Here is a 24,991-nt window from a genome sequence, read left to right on the forward strand (position 1 = left end):
TTATATTGAATTAGTAGTTGAATGAAAACTTTATCGCAATTAAGGAATGTGTCTTTCATTACATTTGTAATCAATACAATGGGAATGATGCCCAGCCACTCCTGTTAGGACATCAAACTATCTATAAAAGTACTGGATTCCTTTTGGGTCTGGAGGGTGAAAGTGTGCCTTTACCATTCACAGGAACTCTAAGCTGGTGAGATTGATGTCATTTATAATTATTATAACAATTCTTTCTGCTATAGACACAAGGCCTGAAATTTTGGCGGAGGAAGTTAATTAATTACATCACCCCCAGTGAGTAACTGGTACTTATTTTATAGACCCCGAAAGGATGAAAGGCAAAAGTGAACTTCAGTGGAATTTGAACTTAGAATGTAAAGAGCTGGAAAAATGTTTTTTTTTTTTTTTTCTGGCATTCTAATGATTCTGCTTATCTACAATGACGATGATGATGGTGGTGGTGGTGGTGATGATGATGATGATGATTTATTTTCTATGGGAGTTTTGGATGAAGAAGACATTACCTATAGATACATATAGTTTGTGATGAGGATGCATAAAATTGGATGTAAAGGAACAAGAAAAGGAAGAAAAAGGAATGAATTAAAAAGTATACACAATATACAAATACATGAATACATGTCTAATACAGTTTTGTTGATAAAGGGAGATGTCCGATCAGCGATTTCCACAGACCCAAGATCACACTGACCATCAAAGACAAGTGTCCTCTCCTGACTTGTTCTTCAGCCTATGGGTGCATGCTTAGTGTTGATTCAGCCACCCTAACCATTTGGATTAAAGTCACTCACCTTTTGACAAGTTCACTAGAAGAGAGCACTTCCCTCTCCAAAAGACAATGAGGGCTTGGACAAAGAGAAAAGTATCCCTTTTTGGCCCTTTCAAAATTGTCCACCACACTGCTTCTATTGCCATTGCCACCAGATAGAAGAAAACTGTGGGCCTTGCCAGATTAAAAAAGTGCTGCAGGATTACCTTCATAATGGACTCTGCCAATGCTGAGTTTGACTTGAACAGATAGTGCCTCTCAGCAACACTGCCAGGCTAAGAATTTCAGGAAGCTGTCCATAGTATTCCTCAGTTTTCCAGAACAGACCAGCCAATTCAACCTCATGACAACCCAGAGTTTCCCCAAGCACATTGTCACTCTTTTCCACCATTAGTACTCTGGATATTATCATGGAAATTTGACTAGCTACATTACTTGAATGGCTTAGAAAGCAATGAGTATCTGGCACATTTCAGATGTTTACTCATCTTGGTCTTTTCTTGATCCAAGACTTCAACCCTGTCAAAGAGACAACCTTCTAAAAGATATATCTTACAAACAGATCTCATCTTGCTCTCTGTCTTGAGATTGCTGAACAGTGCAGCTTAGTATATGTCTGTTCCTCAATAGCTATGGTATGCTAAGTTCACCTTGCAGAGGGTATTAGTTGCAAATAGACTACCTAGCTAGTAGAACATGTCCCTTCCACAGGAAGCAGAAGAGCAGATGATCCAACCTGGTCAGGTATTAACTGGTGCAAGGCAGAATGATCAGGTAGTAAATTGTGTTAGAGATAATGTAAGCATTGTCTCTCCTGCTTGACCTTTCGGGGATAGCTTCCTCTCGGCTTATATTTAGGTGAAGCTATCAACCCACCCAACTTGTTACTTCATCTCAGTTATGGCCCACTTGGAGATCAAGATTGAACTGAAGTTGAGCAGCTTAACTGGCCCATCTGTTTAGTACCACATAATTCTGCCTTGCAGCAAGAACTTGCTTCTCCATGTGCTGAGCTGTAAGCCCACTAACTTATCTAGCCACCACCATGTATACCTTTAGAATGGTGTTAACCATCTCTACCCATTCCCATGGTATTTGACACCTTTATGGTGATGATGCCACATTTGCTGACATAATTCTCTTGCATCCCAGCTCAAAAGGGATGCATGCACCTCAACAGTTCTAGCTTTGTAGCATTGGCTTAGGAACCAGTATGTACAGAAGCAAAAGAAGATACAACTGACAAACTGAGTGCATGATATGAAATGGTTCTGAGAAGTGGCAGTTCACCCTCACTACTGAGTACATGTTGTACATTGCTGTGATCCAGTTTCTGAAAAAGAGTCTGAAACGAGCCACATTCAAGTAACAATGGTCAACTCTATCCAAAGCTTTTCAAATTACTCTCTTGATGTACTGAATGAAGAAGTTGTTCTGGATTGGTCTGCTGGGAATCACACACATTTGCACTTCCTCAACTAAACTACCTATGATAAGCACCAACATCTTTGCTCACAGTTTAACCAAAATCTTAAACTCTGCACTGGTTAGAATTATAGGTCTGTAATTATTTACAAAATCTCCCTTGTTAGCATTCTTACTCACCAATGCTACCAATCCCCAGTTCAGAGATCTGGGAATTATCCTGTTCTGCTGCTAGTTATGGTAGATGTCTCCCAAGAGGTTACCAAACAAATCTGGCATATAACCTTAAAGTTTGTAAGGCAGACCATCCAAACCAGATTATTGTGCCTTTGTACAGTTGCTCACCACCTGTATTTCAGCTATTGCTCTTATTGACCTTTTGCAGTACCTCACATCTTCTAAGAAAGAAGTCACTAAAGTTCACTAACATCTATGGCCTGTTGCTCACTCCAAGCAGTCAAGAAAAGTGCTACTGGAAGGCTGCAAACATCTGCTTGGAATCAAATTATATACTTCAGTATCATTCTCTCAAACAAATTGAAGTTTTGTTCCCATGTAATGCCTCTGATATCTGAACCAGTCAAACAACTTTTACTAGTTCCCTTTTGTTTTAGTACATGATCTTTGGTTTGTAGGTTGCATTAAAGAAATAGTTGATGGCTGTTCTTCATCAGTTGTGATACTTTTTAATTGCCTCTTATAGCTGGTTAATTTGTTCCCCTTCTACTCTATTTTCCCCTCTTACTAGCTCTTTGCTAAATGCTATTTATTCAGGCAGTCCCATCACTGGTTGTTGATGGTTTCCCATAAAATTTCACTTGACTAGTTCACTAATCTGGTCCCTATAGTCTTCACATTCTGGGAAAAGATGTGTTTAGCTTCCAGTAACTGAGTTTCTTAGCTAAGTTGACTGAGCAGATCACTAATTTGTGGTCTGTATGTCCAACCACTTTAAACTGTGGACATCCTACACTATCCACTAACCTAATTCAATCTTGGTACAATCTGATAGCCCACTGTGGTTGCTCAATGTCCCTACCTTCACATTCAGGAAATCCAGTTGATATTTTTCTGACAGTTAGACATGTCTGAAAAGGTTTCCAAGAGTTTATTCTTCCTTGTTCTAAGGGTTACACTCACACAATCTCCTTATTTTCTTTTTGGTTGTTTTTTTTTGTGTCTGTTGTTGTTGGTGCTGCTGTTTGTGGTGTTTTTATTGTTATATATGTGTTTTCCTTTTGTAGTTGTTGGTATTGTTGCAGGTTTGGTTGTAGCTGTTACTGGTTTTGTTGTTCTTGATGTTGTTTTGACACTTGTGTGTATGTTATTTTGACAGTTGTGTGTGTGTGGTTTTGTGCAGTTATTTTTCTTTTATTAACTTTTTTTATTGAGCATGGAGAGTGGGGAGTAATGGGTTTTATTTTATTTTAATATTTTTTGGTGTTTTGGGTAATAATTTGTGACTCTTTGGCTTCTTCCTTTATCTATTTGTCATTTGAGGAAAAATCAGTTGGGAAAAGTGAAAGCTGTTTGGTCCTTGTGTGTAGTTGTCATTTGGACTCTTGTTTTCATGTTGTTTTGTTTCTGCTGCTATTGTTGATGTTGTTGCTGTTAATCATCATCATTATTTTACATCTACTTTTTTATGTTGGTGTGGGTTTCATAGGTTTTCTGAGATAGTATTTTACAGCTAGATGCTCTTCCAGTTGTCAACCCACTAAGTTGCTTCTTACAATGCGTAAGGACATGGAATAACTCTTGCAAAACCAATTTGCACTCAAACTGTTGTAAGTTAATGACTGCAGAAAAGACATGTGTAGGGATGGAATTCCAGAGGGCTGAAGTTTCTCAGAAGAAAGGGTGGAACTTGGAGTATTGAAGAGAAGAAGAGAGACAAGAGTGTCTGAGTGAAGGTGACATGAGACCAGCCATTGTAGTAGTGATAGAAAGGGCAGAGAAGGGAGTCAGAACACATGTGGGCCAGTAGATGGAGCATGTTTGTAAATGACTTTATGACAATCAGTTGACTGAACTATAGTCATGCGAGAGTACACAATACTTCAAGAAGTAGTTGGAGTTATGATCTTATATATATATATATAATTATCAACTAAGAAAGCTACTATAATGTAAGACTCACCATTCTTTGTCTTTATTCTCGTTACCAATGTATCCCTATTCTTTTGCTCTTCTTACCTCTACATATGACTCTGCATTCTGATGATGTCTACCACTACAACTGGTAAACAGAAACAATCATAAATGTTTCTGATCGTAAAGGCGGTGAGCTGGCAGAAACATTAGCACACCAGGCAAAATGCTTAGTGGTATTTCGTCTGCTGTTACAATCTGAGTTCAAATTCCGCCCAGGTCAACTTTGCCTTTCATCCTTTCGAGGTCGATAAATTAAGTACCAGTTACGCACTGGGGTCAATGTAATCGACTTAATCCCTTTGTCTGTCCTTGTTTGTCCCCTCTATGTTTAGCTTCTTGTGGGCAATAAAGAAATAAGAAACGATCATAAATGTACTACTACTACCACTTTTCTTTTTTAATTAATTAAATTAATGGCTTACTAGCACAAACGGCCAACTTCTTCCTGTTATTTTTCCTCCATTTTCTTCTTGCATATAATTTAAACTACGGTTTACCCACTGAATTACCTGCTACTATATACCTTTTACCAAGGACTGTACCTGCACAGGTAATCACCAGGAGCGCCCTTGGATTTAACCATCCCTTAAAGATCACCTGTAACTTATACCTATATATATATATATATATATATATATATATGTGTATATATATATATATATGTACATATATATATATATATATATATATATATATATATATATATATATATATATATATATATATATAGGGTGTGGTAATCATTATATTGGCCAAACAGGAATATCACTCCATCCAAGAACCACTCTCCACAAAGAACAAATCCGACAGATACAGGTCAGTGAACACATAGAAATGTGTACTAGGAATCTTAATCCTAAATTCCGAATTTTCCCCTTCTATCAATGTTCATAGAACACCTCAGACAACAAAGAATGAATAAAGAGGCAACTTTCATCAATAAATATCTTCCACAACTCAATATGAACACATAACATAATACAGAACATTACTAACCTTTCAGCCCCCATACATCCCATACACCATTCACATTACAGATCTATATCTACCCTAATTGCACCAAATCCAGAACTACTTACCTCCTTTACACATAATCTTTTTAGTTAGGGACTAGTAGACCTGACACCGTTCAGTAATTGGTGTGCATTCAAAGCATTGATTAGTAATTTTACGAAACCGGTATGCTTTTGAATCTCTTTAGCGATTCACAATAATGACTTTTAATACTTTTGTTCCTACCTCAGTTCATCTAACTGTATACATCTATCATCACTTTTCACAAAAAGCCTTTACTTTTTTTGATTTCCAATGTGCATTTTCGCTTATTTTTCTTCTTACTTTCCCCTTACATTTCCACGTGTAGTTTCTATTTTCTTTTTGTAACATATTTCTATTATATATGTATATATATATATATGTATATATATATATATATATATATATATATATATATATATATATATATATATATATATATATATATATATATATATATATATATATATATATATATATATATATATATACATACACACACATATATATATACTAGCTGGTGTACCTGGTAATTCCCGGGGGTAAAGATGTTCTATTGAAATGTCTTATTAGTCTGATATAAGAAAGCAATTTCATTATAACTGCCACAAAAGGTGTATTTTCCGTCATGAAAACGTACAAAAACTGTCAGCTGGAGAAGGGAGAAATTGTTGGAGGTTGGCAAGAGAAGTCATTGGAAGTTGTCTAGAGAGGTTGTCGAGAGAGGTTTTCGGAGGTTGGCGAGAGAGGTTGGTGAGTTAGTTATTTGGAGGTGTTGAAAAAATGTGTATTAATGCAATGTGTAAATTAATTACAGCAATATGTATATAACTGTTTAGATATATATAAAGGGCCTCTCTCTCAGAGTGAAAGGCAGATTGTTTAATGCCTGTGTGCAAACAGCTATGCTGCATGGCAGTGAAACATGGGGTATGACAGCCTATGACATGCATAGGCTTGAAAGAAATGAAGCCAGTATGCTTCGTTATGCAATATCAGTGTGCCTGTTTGACAGAGTGTAAGCATCTTGAGAGAAAAGTTAGGCATAAGAGGAATCAGATGTGGTGTGCAAGAGAGACAACTGCACTAGTATGGTCATGTGATGCATATGGACGAAGACAGCTGTGTAAAGAAGTGCCGATCTCTAATTGTGGAGGGAACCTGTGGTAGAGGTAGACCCAGGAAGACATGGGACGAGGTTGTGAAGCATGATCTTTGAACTTTGAGCCTCACAGAGGCAATGAATAGTGACTGAGACCTTTGGCGATATGCTGTACTTGAGAAGACCCATCAAGCTAAGTGCACTAGTGCTGGTAGCATGTAAGGAACATCTTTTAGATGTTGGGTCTCACAGAGGGAAAGTGGCTGAGTTGCTTTCAAGCAGTGAACCTCATGGAGGTAAAGTGGTTGATTTCCTTTTGAGTGTTGGGCCTCATGGAGGCAATGACCAAGACCTTTGGCATTATGTCATGCTTGAGAAGACGACCCATCAAGCTGAGAAAAATCAGTCATGGCAGATATCGGTGTCACACAAATTGGCACCTGTGCCAGTGGTATATAAACGTGCCCTGGTATCATGCAAATGGCACCCGTGCCAGTAGCATGTAAAAGCATTCATTACACTCCCCGAGTGGTTGGTGTTAGGAAGGGCATCCAACTGTAGAAAACCATGCCAAATCAGACTGGAGTCTGGTGCAGCTTTCCAGCATGCCTGCTCAGTCAAACAGTTCAACCCATGCCAGCATGGACAACGGATGCTAAATGATGATGATGATGATGATGATAAACGTCTTAAACAAGCAAATAACTTAATTCTAATAGATCATTTCACACTTTTACTTCTCTACCTCAAACTTCATTCTTTTGCTGTGATATAACAAAATTGGATCTTTTGATCATTTAGTATGCTTATGTTTATATTGCAAGAAGAAAAATAATCAATAATGGAAGAATTTAAAGAACAGAAATATTTGATAAATAAACTGTTTCCATTTTTTTGCTTACGTCTTTAATATTGTATCCCTGAAATGTTACATGTTCTCTAATAAAGCCCTTTTTAAAATTGTAAATAAATGTCTTTTAAAACCATATTTCTTATTTCTCCTTAAAATATTTTAAAATTTGGAGCTTTGATCTTCCAATATTATCACATTTGGTTTTCTAAATTTTCAGTCTTTCAAATTCGGTCTTGTTGTGTAGGTCTTATCAGCATCTATTTGAAAGAATCTAGCTAAACTTTGAGTGAAAAAGAGAGTAATCACCTCAGAACAAATAATTAAGTCATATCTCTTCTTCTGATCACTCTTTCACTCACGTTTATCATTCTCTTTACCAACACTATCTTGACTATTCGCACTCTTCTTTACAAACTAACATTATCCGTCTGTATTGCAAGCCATCAGTCCCTCCATGTGACATCCAGCACATTCTCTTATCACTGACCATTCCCATGACTATTCACAAGTTATTCTCTTAATGGTTACCAGCAAATATGTGGTAGCCATTAGTGTCTCTTCCATTACTGTCTCTATTTAAGCCCTGCTGTTACTGCCTCTCTTCCACTATCACGTCCCATTCCTTACCTCTTTTACACTGTCACCCCACCCAACATCGTGCTCTTACCCCTTTCATCCCCTCACTCCAGTTCATTTCCCTCTTTTCTGCCTATTCTGTTTGTCATGTGTTGACCAAAATGAGAGACAGTGGTGAGAGCTCTTTTGTTTTGCGAGTATAAAGCAACTCCGCTAGTACTGATATCCTTATAAAATACACTCCTTGCTATCTGTTGATGTTAAGAAGGGCATCAAGCCATAGAAACCAGACAAAAAAAATACAACATATAAACGAAAGGTCCCAAACCCTGACGACCTATTCAACCTATGCAACCAAAGAAAGCGGACGTATAACTATGATTAATGATACACATACATACAAGTATATCTGCATGGTTGCAATGTATATGTATGCGTAAGTGTATGTGATCTAAACGTCAAGGTATCTTTGTTCTAACTACCAATGTCAACCGCAAGAGTGCGCTGCAAATAACAAATGATATCGTACTTGTCGGCAGGCGCAGTCACAGCCACCACCTCTGCCCCTACCGCGTTCTCTTGTCCGTCTCAACCAAGCTGCCATATTGAGGCTTTAACAAGATTGGTTGGTGTGGAACAACAAATTCGACAGTCTAAACCTCTTAGTTCACACACACACTTATATATATATATATATATATATATATATATATATATATATATATATTTATATATACGTACACACCTACACACACATTCTATAGATTCGCTTACATATTTATATCCATAAGAAACAGGCAGCATGGCTGATGTTCTAAGCATTCTTCGTCAGTATAATATCAACAAAAAGGAGATAATTGATAAAGGCGATCAAGTTATATTTGGCGAATTCGCTTGGCCAAAATCAACTAAAACTAATTACATTGTTTGGGGGTAAGTACCTGTTTTGTCTTTAAAATCCCATCCCATCTTTTATTTTCATCCTATATATAGTTGATTTCTCTTTTTTTCCCCTCCCCACCACTGCTTATGCGCATCTTATATTTTCTTCCTTCACCTCTCAGGTCTTCAGACGAACAAACACTAATTCTTAATTTTGTTTACTGATTTTTCTCACACTTTTAGTCATACCCACATTGTTATTTTAATACTTTTAAATTTTAAGGTGTTAGCAACACTTATATTTATCTTGTGGTTCACTAAAACCGCTTCACCACCTAATAATATATACAAATTTTACACGATATATATATAATGTATACATGATTGCATGTTATAATCTAATGTGTGTATATGTGTGGACCAATTCTGGAATTTTGTAAATATAGTTAGTAACTCTTAAGATTCTAAGGTATATTTTATTTTCCTGAATATTGTTTACGTCTTTACTTCCTACACAACAGTAATAAAATGTGGATACGGTGTATATGATGACAATAATCAGGTCTTTCGTTGAATTCATTCGTTTCTCAAAATTCAACGTTTTTCTGTCTGTCTCTTACCTTGTTAAACTATTTAATTTGAAAGTAAAACGGAAAGTTCTCTATTTTAAGTTAATGTTAGAAAATTTTTTGTTAATATTTTATCCCAGAATATTCTTTGTGGAACTTGCTGTTGTTTTCGGATGAGATTCAAAATAATTTTGGAATATGTTTTTATTAAATGTGAAATAAACGAGTTGATGTTACATAAAAAATAGTTTTAGCAATCTGTCTGATATTTCATTTTCAGTGTACAAGAAATGGTTGTAAGATTTAAGTCATAACTATTTCTTTTACAAATGTTGAGTGTGTGTGTGTATATATGAAATTTATATTTGAAACGATGAGTACATTTATAAGCCTAAAACGATGAATATAGAGTGAAGAGGATTCAATATATACGAACCAACGAAACTTTGAAACCATAGTCACCCTGCATTTCGTTTGAAAAATGTGTGTATAAATTATTTTAGTTGTTTTAATTAATATTTTCAGGCTTTCATATAAATTAAAACTAGTCTTTTATTGATACATTTTAAGCACAGTTTATTAGAAATAGTGTTGAAAGGAATAAAAATAACACTATTGTTTGGTTTATAAATTTAAAATTATACCACTTAAGTTACATTTTAAAACTTAAAATCGTATATTGGTATTTTAAAAAAAATTTCATAATATATATTTTTTTTACATGCTTGCATTCCACTACACAGATTTTCTTGCCTGCCATAAGTGAAGTGTAAAAAGCAATTACCTATAATAAAATAAAATTTATGAAACTAATGTCTGGAAACTACTACTTTTCAAAGTAGATAGCTATTAATATATATGAAATCACTTTTGTGGATATTTCAAGAATAAATGCTGTAAATGTTCTTGATATCTTTTGCTTTAGTAGATTAATCAGATAAAAATAATTAAGGGTTAAAGTTAGTGTTACAAAAGTAATAATTCTAAGTTTTTAAGTAACCAACCGTAAGTAGTCTTATTAGAATTATTCCATTGCGTTGGTAAAATTTAATAAAAGCTTTAATTCATATTTAATTATATTTAGTATGAAGTCGTTATGGCAATGATTAAAGAACGATGTGCAGAGATGATGGAAGCAAAATGTAGGTGATATATAACCGGAGCGTTGAATATGAAACATTTAGAATTCTTATCTATTGGACATGGGGGGTTTGGTATTCTTTATTTATTATTGTCGTAGACGAGTTAACATTCAACTCTTCGTCTATTTCATCACTTCTCTCTCTACTCCATCCTTTTGTACATTGGTATAAACTATGACATCTTGCCAAAAACCTTAACTTCATGTCAACAGTATGTCACCACATCTCTAATGAATTTTTTTTGATTTTGGTGAAATGCAGTGTAGTGATCTCTCTGATCCGTATAGGTACAGAAAATTGATTATGTTAGGATTAATTGCAATTTATATTGTTTACTCAACTGTTGTTTAGAATCAGGTCGGCTTTGATTCAGCATATCTTTCATCCAGTTATGACCATATCTTTTTAGAAGATATCCCGGACTATTTTACGTAACGTTATATAAAGACGGTGGGTTGTGATTTGAAGGAAATTTGGCTGCTATTTGTACTTGGATAAGCGACCACACAGAGGACCTCTTGTTGGCTCGTATTGGAGGGAGTTGCTTTTATAGTTGTAATACCATCCTTTTTTTAAATTTCGTGTTTCCTGTTATCAGGAAATGAACCCCACTTAATTAATTTCACTCCTTGGATTCAGATCCAAAATATTGCACTTATTTAAACGAATTAGGAAAATATCTGAGAATGAAAGATACTGAAACTATCTTCTTAGTCATGTCCCTTTACATCCCTCTTAAAACAAAAACACCTACTGAAGTAGAAGAGGAAAAGATCAGGTCATCTTACAAAACTCTCTCACATTTAACTATTAGATTACTTTTACCCAGTACTGAAAATGCAAAATATCCTGCTGGACCCCCCACCCAAACTGCAAGCTCTCTCATTTTCCCAAACTGGCCATAAGTTTTGAAAGGATCTTCCAACTTTGAGGAATCCTACTCACCATTTCTCTTCTGTGATAGCTCTATAAGCAGTTTTCTTGTGAAAGCACTCCCAGTTACTTCAACTCAAAAAGGCCTTTGGATTTGACTATATCTCTTCCATTACCTTCAGACTGTGTGCCTTAGAGGTCTTCTATTTCTCTCTTGTCTTCTGGAAATATGCTACATTGTGCCTCATTCCCAACAGTAACTTTTGCCATATATTGACCTTTCATTCTCACTTTTAACATCTCAAAGATGTTGCAGACAGTTAACAGCCTCACTGTTTCTTACCAATTTTCACTATTTTCTAATCTTCCACACATAAGCATCATTCACATGCAATCTTTACATCTCACATCATTACTGCCATGAAAGGAGATCTCGGAAACAATCTCCAGTGTGGACATATTAACTCTGTAACCATTTCTCATATCATAGTTGTAACCATTTCTCACATCAAAGAGACAGTCTTGCACCCCATCTCCATTAGTTTTTGACATGTTATTAAAACTCTCAAAATTACTACAAGTGTTAAACCTCAGAATCACTGATTTTTGTCAATAATCTCATTCATAACAACAAAGACTGGTCTTCCTCTTTAGTGCCAGAAAAGTCTTCTGCTTTGTGAGATCCACAAATGAATACTGCTCTCACATCTGTAACTGTACTATCACACACAAACATACTAAATTACAGCCACAAGGAGGCCACTTAGCTGATTGACAAGGAGTCACTCACTAATATACTACAATTAGTACTTCACAGATGCATTGTCCCCTCTAGCTACTGTCTCTACTGATACTACATTTGTTTCCACTCCTCCTTATCATCATCATTACTGTCTGTTTTCCGTACTGGCATTAGTTGGACAGTTTGACTGGAAGCTGGGGAGCTACACCAGGTTCCAATCTGATTTGGCATGGTTTCTACAGCTGGATGCCCATCCTAACACTAACCACTTCAAGAATGTAGTGGGTGCTTTTTATGCCACCAGCATAGGTACCAAGCATGATATATCACCAAAAGTCTTGGTCACTTATCACTGCCTCCATGAGGCTCAATTTTCGAAGGGTGCTTTTTACATGCCACTGGTATGGGTGCCAGTTACACAACACTGGCTTTGGCCACGACTACAATTTCACTTGGCTTAACAGGCCTTCTCAAGTATCACTCAACGTTTAAAGGGTACTTTTTATATGCTACCAGCATGGGTGCCAGATATGCAACACTGGCATTGGCCACAACTATTGTATCGCTTGGCTTCACAGGTTTTCTCAAGCATGTCATGTTGCCAAATGTCTTGGTCATTTTGCCTCTGAGACCATGCTTCACCACCTTGTCCCATGTCTTCCTGGGTCTACCTCTTCCACAGGTTCCCTCTTGAGAGATTGGCACTTCTTCACATAGCTGTCCTCATCCATATGCATCCCATGACCATATTAGCACTGTCGTCTCTTCCACACATCTGATGCCTCTTATGTCCAACCTTTCTCTTAAGATGTTTAAACTCTGTTGCGCATGCACACTAACATTGCATACCCAGTGAACATACTAGCATCATTTCTTTCAAGCCTACACCTATGCTTGGCGGTCACAGCACGTTTCACTGCTGTATAGCATGGCTGTTCGCACACAAGCATCATACAATCAGCCTTTCTTCAGAACTAGCTATTCATACATACCCCCCCCCCACATCAGGTTCAGGACTAATCACTTTTTCAGTCCACACCAGAACATGACCCTCCCCCTCCCTCAACCTGCCTTCCTGGAATTTTCTCTATTTTCTTTTTCTGTGGTTTTCAACTTTTCCAGCTGATCATCAAATGCATCAGTCTCCCCAGTCATAAAGAACCTGTGAAGGTGAACACTGTATCTCACCTTTCTCTTAATCATAGCAGGAGAAAAAAAAAGAACCTAATTTCTTGTCAGTGCATATAACATTACCTAATACTAAAGCTTAGGGCACTTTAAATAGTGCTGTTTTCTTAACTATTGCAAAGAGAATAATGTGCACCATTTTCTAAATAGATTAGCAAAGTTTAAGAAGTTATTAAAATTGTGAATTAATTTGGGGACTGAATTAGCACTCGAGTTAACAGGATTTCAGGAATACTGTCAAGAAATGACAATGATATTGTTGGTGTCTGTGGTGTCTTAATCCTTCTGTCCTTCAGCGGTGCCTTAGGCCAGCTGTCTATTCAACATTAAGTTCTTATCCTTTTTCTATAGAGCATACCTGCCAATTCCCTTTGTGCTATTTGTCTTTGGAAGAGTTTTTTTTGCATAAATTCTGCTCACGAACCAATGATAGACCCATTACAAATATATCTTTCATAAATGTGTGTGTGTGTGCATTTGTATATATCATTATCATGTGTGTTTAGATAATATACACATACATAACAGGCTCTTCCACTGTCAAATTGGTCAATTCGAGGCTCTGTTAACCCTTTTGTTATCATATTTCTGTTAAAATAAGCTACTTTCTTTCTTACAATTAATTTTAAAAATAATGAAGAATTTAGCAAAATGACTGTTCTATGACTAAGCAGGTTTTTGGAATGTAAATCAACATAAAATTTTGATAAAAGGTTTTGATCTAGATCACTTTTAAACACGATACTGGTTTCAAAGAACAAGGGATCGTCTCAGGCAGGTTCATGTCGAAAGAGTTAGAAGACATTTGCTTAAAAAGTTACACTGGGCTTGAACCTGGAATCATGTGGTTGCAATGCAGCCTTAACTACACAGCTACATTTCCCAAATTCCTGGAAGTTTCATCATTCCATATGCCTTGATCATAGTTTTCATGCACTTTTAATTTTCCCAAAGTTCATTGATATTATTGATTTATCAAAGTTGCTAGCTACAATGGAGATATTACTGACATCTACTTTTTGAGGTCATTTTAATAATGTTCCATATAACTTGTCTTAGCTGGTTCACATCAAACATGAAAGCTATTTACTACCAGTAAATAACATGACCAACATTTTTACCACTCACCCAAACTATATTTATTACAATAAAAAAAAATCAAGAGTCTAAGAAAAGTAGAGGCTGTCTGTGTTGACCAAAATGATTTAGTGATGTTCATTAATTTGGATAAGTTTGCATGCCAGTGAGAGAAGGGAATCCTGATTTTGGGACTGATTTTATGTTTGAAAGAGAGTAGGAAATTTGAGATGCAGGTGTGTGACCAAAGCCTTGTAAGTGGATTTGGTAGAGAGAAACTGAAAGAAGCCCGTCATGTGTGTATACGAGTGGGGTGCTGAAAAGTTCCTGGTTTTGGGTAAAAGAAAATACATGATCAGTTTATTATGATTTTATTCAGCATATTCCCCTTTCAGATTCACACACTTATTGCAGCAGTCCTTCAGTTTTTCTAAGTCCTGTAAAAAGAACTTGGAAGGTTTGGCCTCCTACCAGGCCTTTCACAATGCCCTTAAAACCAGGAACTTTTCAGTATATATATATGTATATATATGTGTGTGTGTGTGTGTATGTGTATATATATATATATATATATATATATATATATATATATTTATTTATTTATTTATTTATTGGGTCATAAGATTGGAACCTGGTGCAGCTTTTCGACTCACCAACCCTCAGTGAAACCATTCAACCCATGCTAGCATGGGTTATGTCAGTGTGCATACTCGACAGAGTGTAAGTGCCTTGAGAGAAAAGTTGGACCTAAGAAGCATCAGATGTGGTGTGCAAGAGAGACGACTGCACTGGTATGTGGTGGGAATGGATTAGGATAGCTGTGTGAAAAAGTGTCACACCCTAGTGGTTGAGGGAACCTGTGGAAGAGATAGACCCAGGAAGACCTGGGATGAAGTGGTGAAGCACGACTTTCGAGCATTAGGCCTCACCAAAGCAATGACTAGTAACCGAGACCTTTGGAAATATGCTGTGCTTGAGAAGACCCGGCAAGCCAAGTGAGACCATAACCCATGGCCTATGCTAGTGGTGTAACCAGCCCACTTATGCGTACCTTTCCGTCATTGGACACTAAACTCTGCTTGCGAAGACCTGTTGAAGCAAGTGAAATCAAAATCAAATTTGATGACAGCACCGCATGACTGGCATCTGTACTAGTGGAGCACCATCCGAGCGTGATCATTGCCAGGGATGCTGACTGGCTCCTGTGCTGGTGGCACTTAAAAATCACCATTTGAGCGTGATCGTTACCAGCGTCGCCTTACTGGCACTTGTGCCGGTGGTATGTGAAGAACAACATTCAAACGAGGTCATTGCCAGTGCCGCTGGACTGGCTCTTGTGCAGGTGGCACGTAAAAAACACCATTTGAGCATGGCCATTGCCAGTACTGCCTGATTGGCCCTTGTACCGGTGGCACGTAAAAGCCACCCACTACACTCTCGGAGTGGTTGGCGTTAAAAACTCTGCCAGATCAGATTGGAGCCTGGTGCAGCCATCTGGCTCGCCAGTCCTCAGTCAAATCGTCCTACCCATGCCAGCATGGGAAGCAGACGTTAAATGATGATGCATATGTTTTCATGTCTGTGTTTGTCCACTCCACTGCCACTGCTTGACAACCAGTGTTGGTGTGTTAACATACCTGTAAATTATCAGCTCTGCAAAAGAGACCAATAGACTAAGTACCAGGCTGAAAAAAGTTCTCGGTTTGATTCATTCAACTAAAAATTTATCAAGGTGGTGCCCCAGCATGACTGCAGTCTAATGACTGAAACAAGTAAAAGATTAGAACTATTAAGAACATTTTCATAAGAGAGTGTTGGATAGTGGTTCAATAGCCAGAGTGAAGTGCATGTATGAGGAGAAGGACAATGATGCAATTGGTAGGGGAGAGAAACAAAAAGAGTGGTGATGATATGTCATCTTCTGCTGGAAATTAGCCAATGATTCAACCAGAAATAATTGCCTGTCACAGCTCAAATTTGAAACTCATTGCGACTAACCTCGTTGTAACCACATCCCAAATTTCCCTTCTAAAGACCCAACAATCCAAGTCCCTCTGTTAATTCCACTTGTAATTGTATCTCTGATCTCCTCTTCAGATATCTTAACAAGTGTCCTCACTTCTAGTCTTTTCCTTACCTTCTGACATTAACAATATTAACCATACTCTGAATCAATCTTTTCCAGTATTTTGTTAGTCTCTCTCTGACAAGTATTTTGTTAGTCTCTCTCTGACAAGTTGAATTGGCCAGCACCCTTCCTTAAATCTGGAATTGAAAATCAAGTCAAATTTAATTCAGATATGTCTCTTATACAGAGTTGGGCAAAGTAGGTATATAGTTGTTTAATATGAGTTGAATGCTTTTTTTCAGTTCTCTCTTTTTTAGGATAAGAATTCTATGATTCTATGTTCTTTTTAACTAAAAGGTGTACCTACTTTTGCCCACCCCTATATTTTTATTATAGGGGAAATTGTGAAAAAGGAAACATGATCACACACAAAAACAACCAAGAACCTAAAGTCAATTAAACAGCTGACTGCATGAAAATCACTGCTTCACATGATTGACAAACATAGTTGATACATATTACAGAACAACAACATTAGTGACTCCTGTTACTTAATTTTTATTAGTTTCCCAATGTTTGTATTAGTGAACACTAGTCTCATGTCATAAATGAGGCTCAATTCCGTTTTGTTCCCAATCTTCTTTTTCTACACATACCATACTAAAAATGAAACTAGAATCAATCATTTCATTTCCCAAAACTTATTTTGGTGATGCTGTATTTTTTTACTAACACAGAGCTTTCAAATGTTCCCAGTAATTTAGCCTTTTAACTGAAGTTGTTTTACTGGTGAACATTCTTTGCAACCCTTCAATTTCTTTTACGAAACTTGATGAATTTGGAGACAAAAGGTATGAGCAGTAATCTAATCTGCTCAGAACTAAGGTTTTTCCATAGAGTCAGCATAACTACTGGTTTTCTTATCATGAAGCTTTGCAGGATCCATCCTATGAGATTTAAAGGTCATCATTTGACATAATACTCCTAAGTCCTGTATGCCATTAGCAGTCCTCATTTGGGTTGTTTGATTTTTAAATATTCCTGAAATTTTTCAGTTTTTAATTTCAAGTTATACATTATAAAGTTTCAAAAAATACATTGTGCTTGATTAGGTTTGCTAGGGTTGTTTTTGACAGATGTAATGCCATATTCGTGGGGCATTAAAATTATCAATTTGAATGTGAAGTATATATAACTGGAAAAATATACTAGAGCAGCACTTAAATGTTCCATCTGCCACCCAGTTCTTGTGCTGTTTCAACTGTCAAAGTTCTTCGTCACTTGCAAATATTAGTATTCATTTTGAATCTTCCGTCCAACTGTCATACTGTAAAAACATTTCATCATTGTCCAGGTAAAAACATTTCATCATTGTCCAGGTAAAAACATTTCATCATTGTCCAGGTAAAATCATTTCATCATTGTCCAGGAAAACCCAACATTTGTAAGTGGAGTGGCAAGACAGTTGGAATCAGCTTGCCTCCAACGTCTAATATTCCTATTAAGCTGTGCAAATGGAGGTATTTGCGACAATGTACAGTTGTTTAAATTCTGAACTTAACTAGCGATAATTGAGCAAAGGGCATCACAAGCTGAAATAGACTTTACTTTTATATTTGAATCTATTATCCTTGCATTTACCTCTGCAGCAGTTGAAACATGATTATGGATCCCAATCATCTTAAGCTCTTTATAATTTTCACCTGCACACAATTTTCGCACCTCCAGTATATCTTCAATCCATCTACATTCTGCTTATTTTTTGTGTATATATAATTTTCATGATTGACCACTTTGATTTTTTTCTTTCTCTAAAGTTATGAACTTGCAGGTAGTCATGTCGATGGGTAGGTGTATTAAATAAATTTAATTTGATTTGGTTGAAAATCTTTGTTCGTAAGCTGTTCAGCACAGATATTTAAGAGAGAGGGGGGGAGGGGTTAAAAGAAGGAAAAATATATCGGAAACTGTCCAATGACAATTTTAATTCTAAAGTGATTGTTCTAAACTTTCCCTTGAAAATCACATTTAAGAGTATTTTTGGACAAATTGGTCAGCGACGAATTGACCTGGGGATGAATTGACCGGGGACAAATTAACCAACGAAATAACTGGGGACAAATTGTCCCAGCACCCTTATGCATACCTAAAGAAACCATTTTTGTAATCCATCCAACTCCATTCCTGATATTTACTCATCTCAATAGCTTGAGCATATGTACTTATGTCTATTGATACAATTCCCACCTCTTACATCAATGCTTCATCCTTCCTCTGTTATTACAATGATACACACCCATTTTTTTTTCTTTGGTTTACTAAATTATAGTACTAGTCTCATGAGTTCTTTTTGATCAATTTTGCATAAGCTTTATTTCAATGACATTCCTGTGTCATTTGATTAATATTTGATTTGGATTTGTTTCAGTTTGGAGATGGATGGATGAAATTTCATTGTTTCAGAACAACTATATTTCGATGTTTAATTTAAAATTAAATTTGCTTTTAAATAACTTATACCTCTATTTGTTTTTCATATTTTATCAGTACTGGTAAAGATGGCATTTGCAAAGAATACTACACATTGGACTGCATCCTTTTCCTTCTCAAAAATGTCCACCTGGCACATCCAATTTATGTCGGAGAAGCGGCGGTAAGTTAATGTAGCAGTAAAAGTATTTTGTTCTTTATACTACAACACATTACTCTTAATATGTTCCTTTTAATTTTCCTTAATCCCTGTTTTAATGTATTGCTAAAATTATTTAAATACTATTTTCATTAGTTATACTTAGGTGAGGTATCCTACTTTTAAATTCTGCTGGAGTGCAGTAGGTAGTTTTGGTATGTAATTATTAAGATTCTAGTAGGTTTATAAGCAAAATATAGACTGCAGGTTGTTGATGGTGTATGTGTGTGGATGTGACAATTACAATTAGGTTATTTATTTGTGTCCAGAAGAGCTGTGTCAAGTTAGTTTCATGTGTTCGTGTGAAACCAGCCCTTGCCCTACTCTAACAGACATTTTGAGCATCTCAGCAATTATCCCTCATGGACCAGCTGCTTTCTCTGCTCTTCAGCACAACATTTGGTCACATGTAGCATTCTTTAACTATCTCCTTTGTGAGGTTCAGCATCCTGAGGTCAGCTTTCATCACTTTTACTCATATCTTTTCTTTATCTTCCTCTAACACAACTCCCTTTTCTTGGCACTTCTTTTTTTCACCTAACTGTCATCAGCCATGTACATTATATATTTGTACTGGAATCATCTTCTCTCTTGCATGCAAGATATGATTCTGCTTATCACCAGTTTTTTTCTCAACTCATCTGTATTGTGTTATATATCATCATTTTACATCCATGCTGGCATGGGTTGAACGGATTGTCACAATTCCAAGTCATTCCTTATTTGGGGTTACTGCCCTTCTAAATGTGTTGGAGGATCATGTCTCATACATTCTATTTTTGGCATGGTAGTTTCCATGACTGGATACTTTCCCTAAAACCAATCACTCTAGAGTGTACTGGGTGCATTTTATTGTGGTATCAGCACTAGAGAAGTCATGTCCTCTGCAAGACTAAAAGGCTCTCTCATCTCTACATTATCTCCATTCATTTGCTAACCACTCTACAGATTGGTGTTTTGTTAGGCATTGCCGCTAGTGAGGTTGCTTTCTACTTTTGAACACCTTCTTGTAAAGATACTTTTTTGCCTCATTCTTTTTAGTGTTAGTAAGTGTGCCATCATCACACCATACAGACTTCTTCTCAACAATGTCTCAAATTTTCACTCATGCATTGTCTTGCAACTTGGAATGCTTTACATCTCTAACCCTCATGTCACAGCATGGGCAAACCTCTTACATTTGGCTTCTCACTTTGCTAAGAATTACCTATGTCCAGTTTCTCTTCCTGCTACTTTATATTGCTCTTTCTTTTCTTTAGTCTTTATAAACCTTTATGGCTGAGACTGATATATAATGTCATAATTTGGTGTAGTAATGGTATGTGTGGAGGTGCAATGGCCCAGTGGTTAGGGCAGCGGACTCGCGGTCATAGGATCGCGGTTTCGATTCCCAGACCAGGCGTTGTGTGCATTTATTGAGCAAAAACACCTAAAGCTCCACGAGGCTCCGGCAGGGGATGGTGGCGAACCCTGCTGTACTCTTTCACTACAACTTTCTCTCACTCTTCCTTTATCTGTTGTATCTGTAATTCAAAGGGTCAGCCTTGTCACACTGTGTCATGTTGAATATCCCCGAGAACTACGTTAAAGGTACACGTGTCTGTGGAGTGCTCAGCTACTTGCACGTTAATTTCATGAGCAGGCTGTTCCGTTGATCGGATCAACTGGAACCCTCGACGTCGTAAGCGACGGAGTGCCAACAACAGCAATAATGGTATGTAGTAATGAGACATTAGGATACATACAGACATAAATGTTTTGCACCCCCATATGCATTGTTTCCTATACTCATACATGAAAGCTGATTTTTTTTTTTAAATTTAAATTAAAAAAAAAAAATTATTGTTGTCTCCATAATGTTATGATATATATATATATTTCTAAGCTTCATCTTTTTCTCTATCAATAGGCAGCAGATGTTACTGTTGTTCGCCGTCCTGATAGGAAAGACTTACTATCATTTCTTAATGGTGAGATATCAACATCTAGTAGCATTGATAAAAGTGCACCATTGGAGATATCTATTCAAAGGCCTGTACAAGGTAAGCTATGAAATGTGTTACTCTAATACAGAATACTTACATAAGACTATTATGTGAATTTGGATAGGATTGGATTGCACATGTTCAATCCACTGTAGCATGTTCTCTCTACCAACCATGGTCTGATGTGGGGGCCATGAATTTGAACTTCAGATCATATTGGTTTGATGAGCCTACTCTGTCACACTGGCTTGATATGGCTCGGCAGAGGGGCCTTATGTCAGCAGAAGTGTCTTGACAATGGATGAGGCACGAGTGTGCTGCTGTGCATCAAACCCCCATCAACTTGTGAATTAATCTTAATAAATAAATTATGTACATTTACTTTCATGTGGCCCTTTCAGAGCTAGCATTGTTTATAGATATCTTTCTGAAATATTTTCTTTGGATGCCTTATTTAAATTTCCTTATTTTATTGCAATATATTATTTTGCTTCTTTAGTAAAACGAACAACAGATGATAATCAAGGAGATCAAGAAAAGAAGAAACCTCGACTCGAGGTAGGTTTCATTCAGGAAATCAAATACTTAGTGTCACTAATTATAACTTCTATAATAATTTAGTATTTCTATCAATCTTCATTTATGTTTGAAATTTATGTGGATTGTTAGAAGTGGAAATTTTAAAACTGAATATTGACCACATGTTGCTGTGTAGTTTAAGTTCATTGCATTATCTTGTATTATATTTTTTTTATCGATTGGCATTATAAGTATATAGTATTTTTGTCTTCAGTTTGAGTTAGATTATAATGATTTTTTAAAAAATTAGTCATGTTAGTCACAGAGGAAGGAACAGTAACATGTTTTGTAAGCGTTCCAGACTGATGAGAATACTGCACTTGATGTTTAGTTGAAACATTTATTGATCAACATCTGCTAGAAAAACAAGTGAGGGAGGAATTTTTTGTGGGTTGCAGTGTTTTGGATGAAACTTGAAGATTAACTGCATACTGCATTTGTATATTCTGCTATACATTGTAATTGGATTTAGGAACAATCATTGAAAAGGAACAATCATTGAAAATATGTTATTCTAAAAGCTTGTTGGCTGAAAGACATATTGGTCAAAAGATACATTTGTAGTAAAGCTTTTTCATAGAAAAACAAATTGATTGAGAGACAAATCGGTTGAGAAGATATTAGTGAAAGAAAAAGATGGCCTATTTGTTGAAATTTTAATGTTTTTCAAAGAAATAGCTAAAAAATTATTAAAAAATAATGCTAATATTTCCAACTGTCATAATGTTTTGTAGTGTTAAAATAGACTTCAAAATAAACAAGAAATGTACGCAATCCAATGTCAGCTAAGGTATATTAAAGCAAAAACTGAATTTTCTAATATACAAACAAGTAATGAGAGTATCATTTTGACCAACAAGGATTCAATTGGTCAAAACAACCAGGGAAAGAAAATGATATATTTATATTATTTATTGAGCAAAGTAGGCTCCAAATGCTAGTTGCATTCTCTAGAGCCTAGAGTGGCTGATAAATACTAACTAATCAGAAATAGACATGATGTGTAGAATCTAAGAAGCCATGGTTTTTTTTTTTAAAGTTCTGAATTTGATGGTGTAGTGAAAGACTGCTTCATTAGTTAAAAATAAAATGTGATGCACAACACTGATGAAGCTGTGGAAGCCAATTTTTGTGTTGTGGATTTGACAATGATGGAAGTCACCTACAAAAGATCTCAAAATAATACACTCAGATTTATATATATTGTACTATTTTCATCATCGCATTTACTTGCTAACTGTTAATTATGAAGGTTCACAACAATAACTTTCTATGTTCTATAAGAAAGAAAAGAAGTTATATTTTATTACAACAAAAACAAAAGCACTGATTTCAAAACTCTCTTGGTGACGTGTTGTCATCCTAGGTACCTTATCATGTAAAATGAAACAGACATTGTAGGCTCTGTGATTCAAAGTGTCACTCTAAAGACAAGGATCAAGGAAAAGGCCAAAGAACATCCCAAGCTTCTGGGTCCATTCTTCATGCTAGCATTGTACGAATTCCTCTGAATGCTTTACCCTACCTTCCATCAGCTAACACATTGAAGAGAAAAATCAAACTGGAAGAAACTGCCATTTACCATCTTGGAAACTGTTGAACAGTCATCTATTCAGAAATGTTTACAAAAACATTGAGAGCAATTCGTGATTCCTGTTGGTGTTACCAATGATCTGAACTGAATCCATCTCTTCAGTTCCCACTTTTTTTTCTGAAGGAACATTTGACAACTGTCCTATTTGTTGCACCAGTTGTTTACCATTCATTGCAATGTCTATGGAGGAAATTTATGTTTGGAAAAAGGTACCATAAACAAATGGTGAACTTATTATTCAGTCCTCCTGGATGAAAGGTGTATACTATAGCTGTCTAAGAGACATATCACAAAAATAATATTGCTGTCAAGCATCAACATTTGGCACCTTTGTTAGATTGCATTCTAATGTTATTCTGCATTGAACGCTATATGTAACGAATAACATTTTGTTGATTCTTAGATAGCTATTCTGTGGAGTGGTGCTTCCAATATACTAAAAAGTATTATTAATGTAATTTCCTGAAAAAGAATATGAACTGTTGTGTTGGCCTATTTAGAATGTTGCATATAATTTTATATATAATTGAATTTTTTAATATTTATGAACATTTCTTTTCTCAAAATACATTTATTTTTCTTATAAAAAAAAAAGCATTTCCTGAAAATAAATTGAAAATATAATTGATTTAAAGAATAATTTGTTCTTATTTTAAAATTCAAATGAGTAATTAGGAAAATTACATCAGCAAAAATTTCAGTCTATTTCTTTTTTTTAGAAATGTTTTTTGATATATGTCTTTCAATATATTTGATGTTGGCTAATATGTTTTTGATCTGTTTTTCAACCAGTTTGCTTTTCTATCGGTATCTTTTGATCAAATAGTTTTTTCAGCCTATTTACTTTTGACCAATGTATTTTCAATGAACATACTAGCTGTTGTGTGTGCATGCAGGAAGAATGATACACTTGATATCTTCTTGATATGTCACTATAATATAGTAAAAGTATTGCAGTTTATAAACGTCGTCTCCCTCGTTGGACACGAAACTCAGTTTGCGAAGACTTATTGGGGCAAGCGAAAGCGAAATTGTGATGGCATCTGTGCCTGCGGCATGTGTAAGGACTTTCGAGCAAGATCGTTGCCAGTGCCCCTGGACTGGCTCTTGTGCGGGTGGCACATAAAATACACCATTTTGAGCGTGGCCGTTGCCAGTACCGCCTGACTGGCCTTCGTGCCGGTGGCATGTAAAAGCACCCATTACACTATCTGAGTGGTTGGCGTTAAGAAGGGCATCCAGCTGTAGAAACTCTGCCAAATCAGATTGGAGCCTGGTGTAGCCATCTGGTTTCACCAGTCCTCAGTCAAATCGTCCAACCCATGCTAGCATGGAAAGCGGATGTTAAACGACGATGATGATGATGATAAAGATATTGCAATTAAGTGTTCAGTGTCATGTACTTAAAACTGCTAGACACTGTGTTCAGTTAAAGGAAAACCATTAAATCTATTCACTTGAGTTAATAACACTGAAGAATGAGGATGGCCACATCCACTTCAAAGAAATGTGGTTCACTTACAAATTGTCCATTTGTTAAAGATCTGTGTGAAATCATTCATATAAGTATTGAACTTTCTAAAACCATCTTATCTGTTCCAACATAGAAATAGCTGTAGAAAGATTTATAAAGTAATAACTTTGATTAGCTTTTTTAAAAGAGGA

General features: G+C 36.1%; 1 protein-coding gene across 1 annotated transcript in view; it reads left to right on the top strand.

Annotated features, from left to right (window-relative positions):
* The first annotated feature begins 8,457 nt into the window (after nt 1-8,457).
* The window catches only part of LOC106881307 (parafibromin), a 30,843-nt gene continuing 14,309 nt past the window's right edge, over nt 8,458-24,991 (top strand). The window contains exons 1-4 of the mRNA XM_014931678.3: nt 8,458-8,871; nt 19,027-19,132; nt 21,078-21,210; nt 21,653-21,711. Of these exons, the coding sequence (XP_014787164.1) occupies nt 8,741-8,871; nt 19,027-19,132; nt 21,078-21,210; nt 21,653-21,711 (429 nt within the window). The 5' untranslated portion in view covers nt 8,458-8,740. The remainder of the gene's footprint in view (nt 8,872-19,026; nt 19,133-21,077; nt 21,211-21,652; nt 21,712-24,991) is intronic.

The sequence above is a fragment of the Octopus bimaculoides genome, chromosome 1 (assembly GCF_046866305.1).
Source record: "Octopus bimaculoides isolate indiv1 chromosome 1, ASM4686630v1, whole genome shotgun sequence".
NCBI classification, from domain to species: domain Eukaryota; kingdom Metazoa; phylum Mollusca; class Cephalopoda; order Octopoda; family Octopodidae; genus Octopus; species Octopus bimaculoides.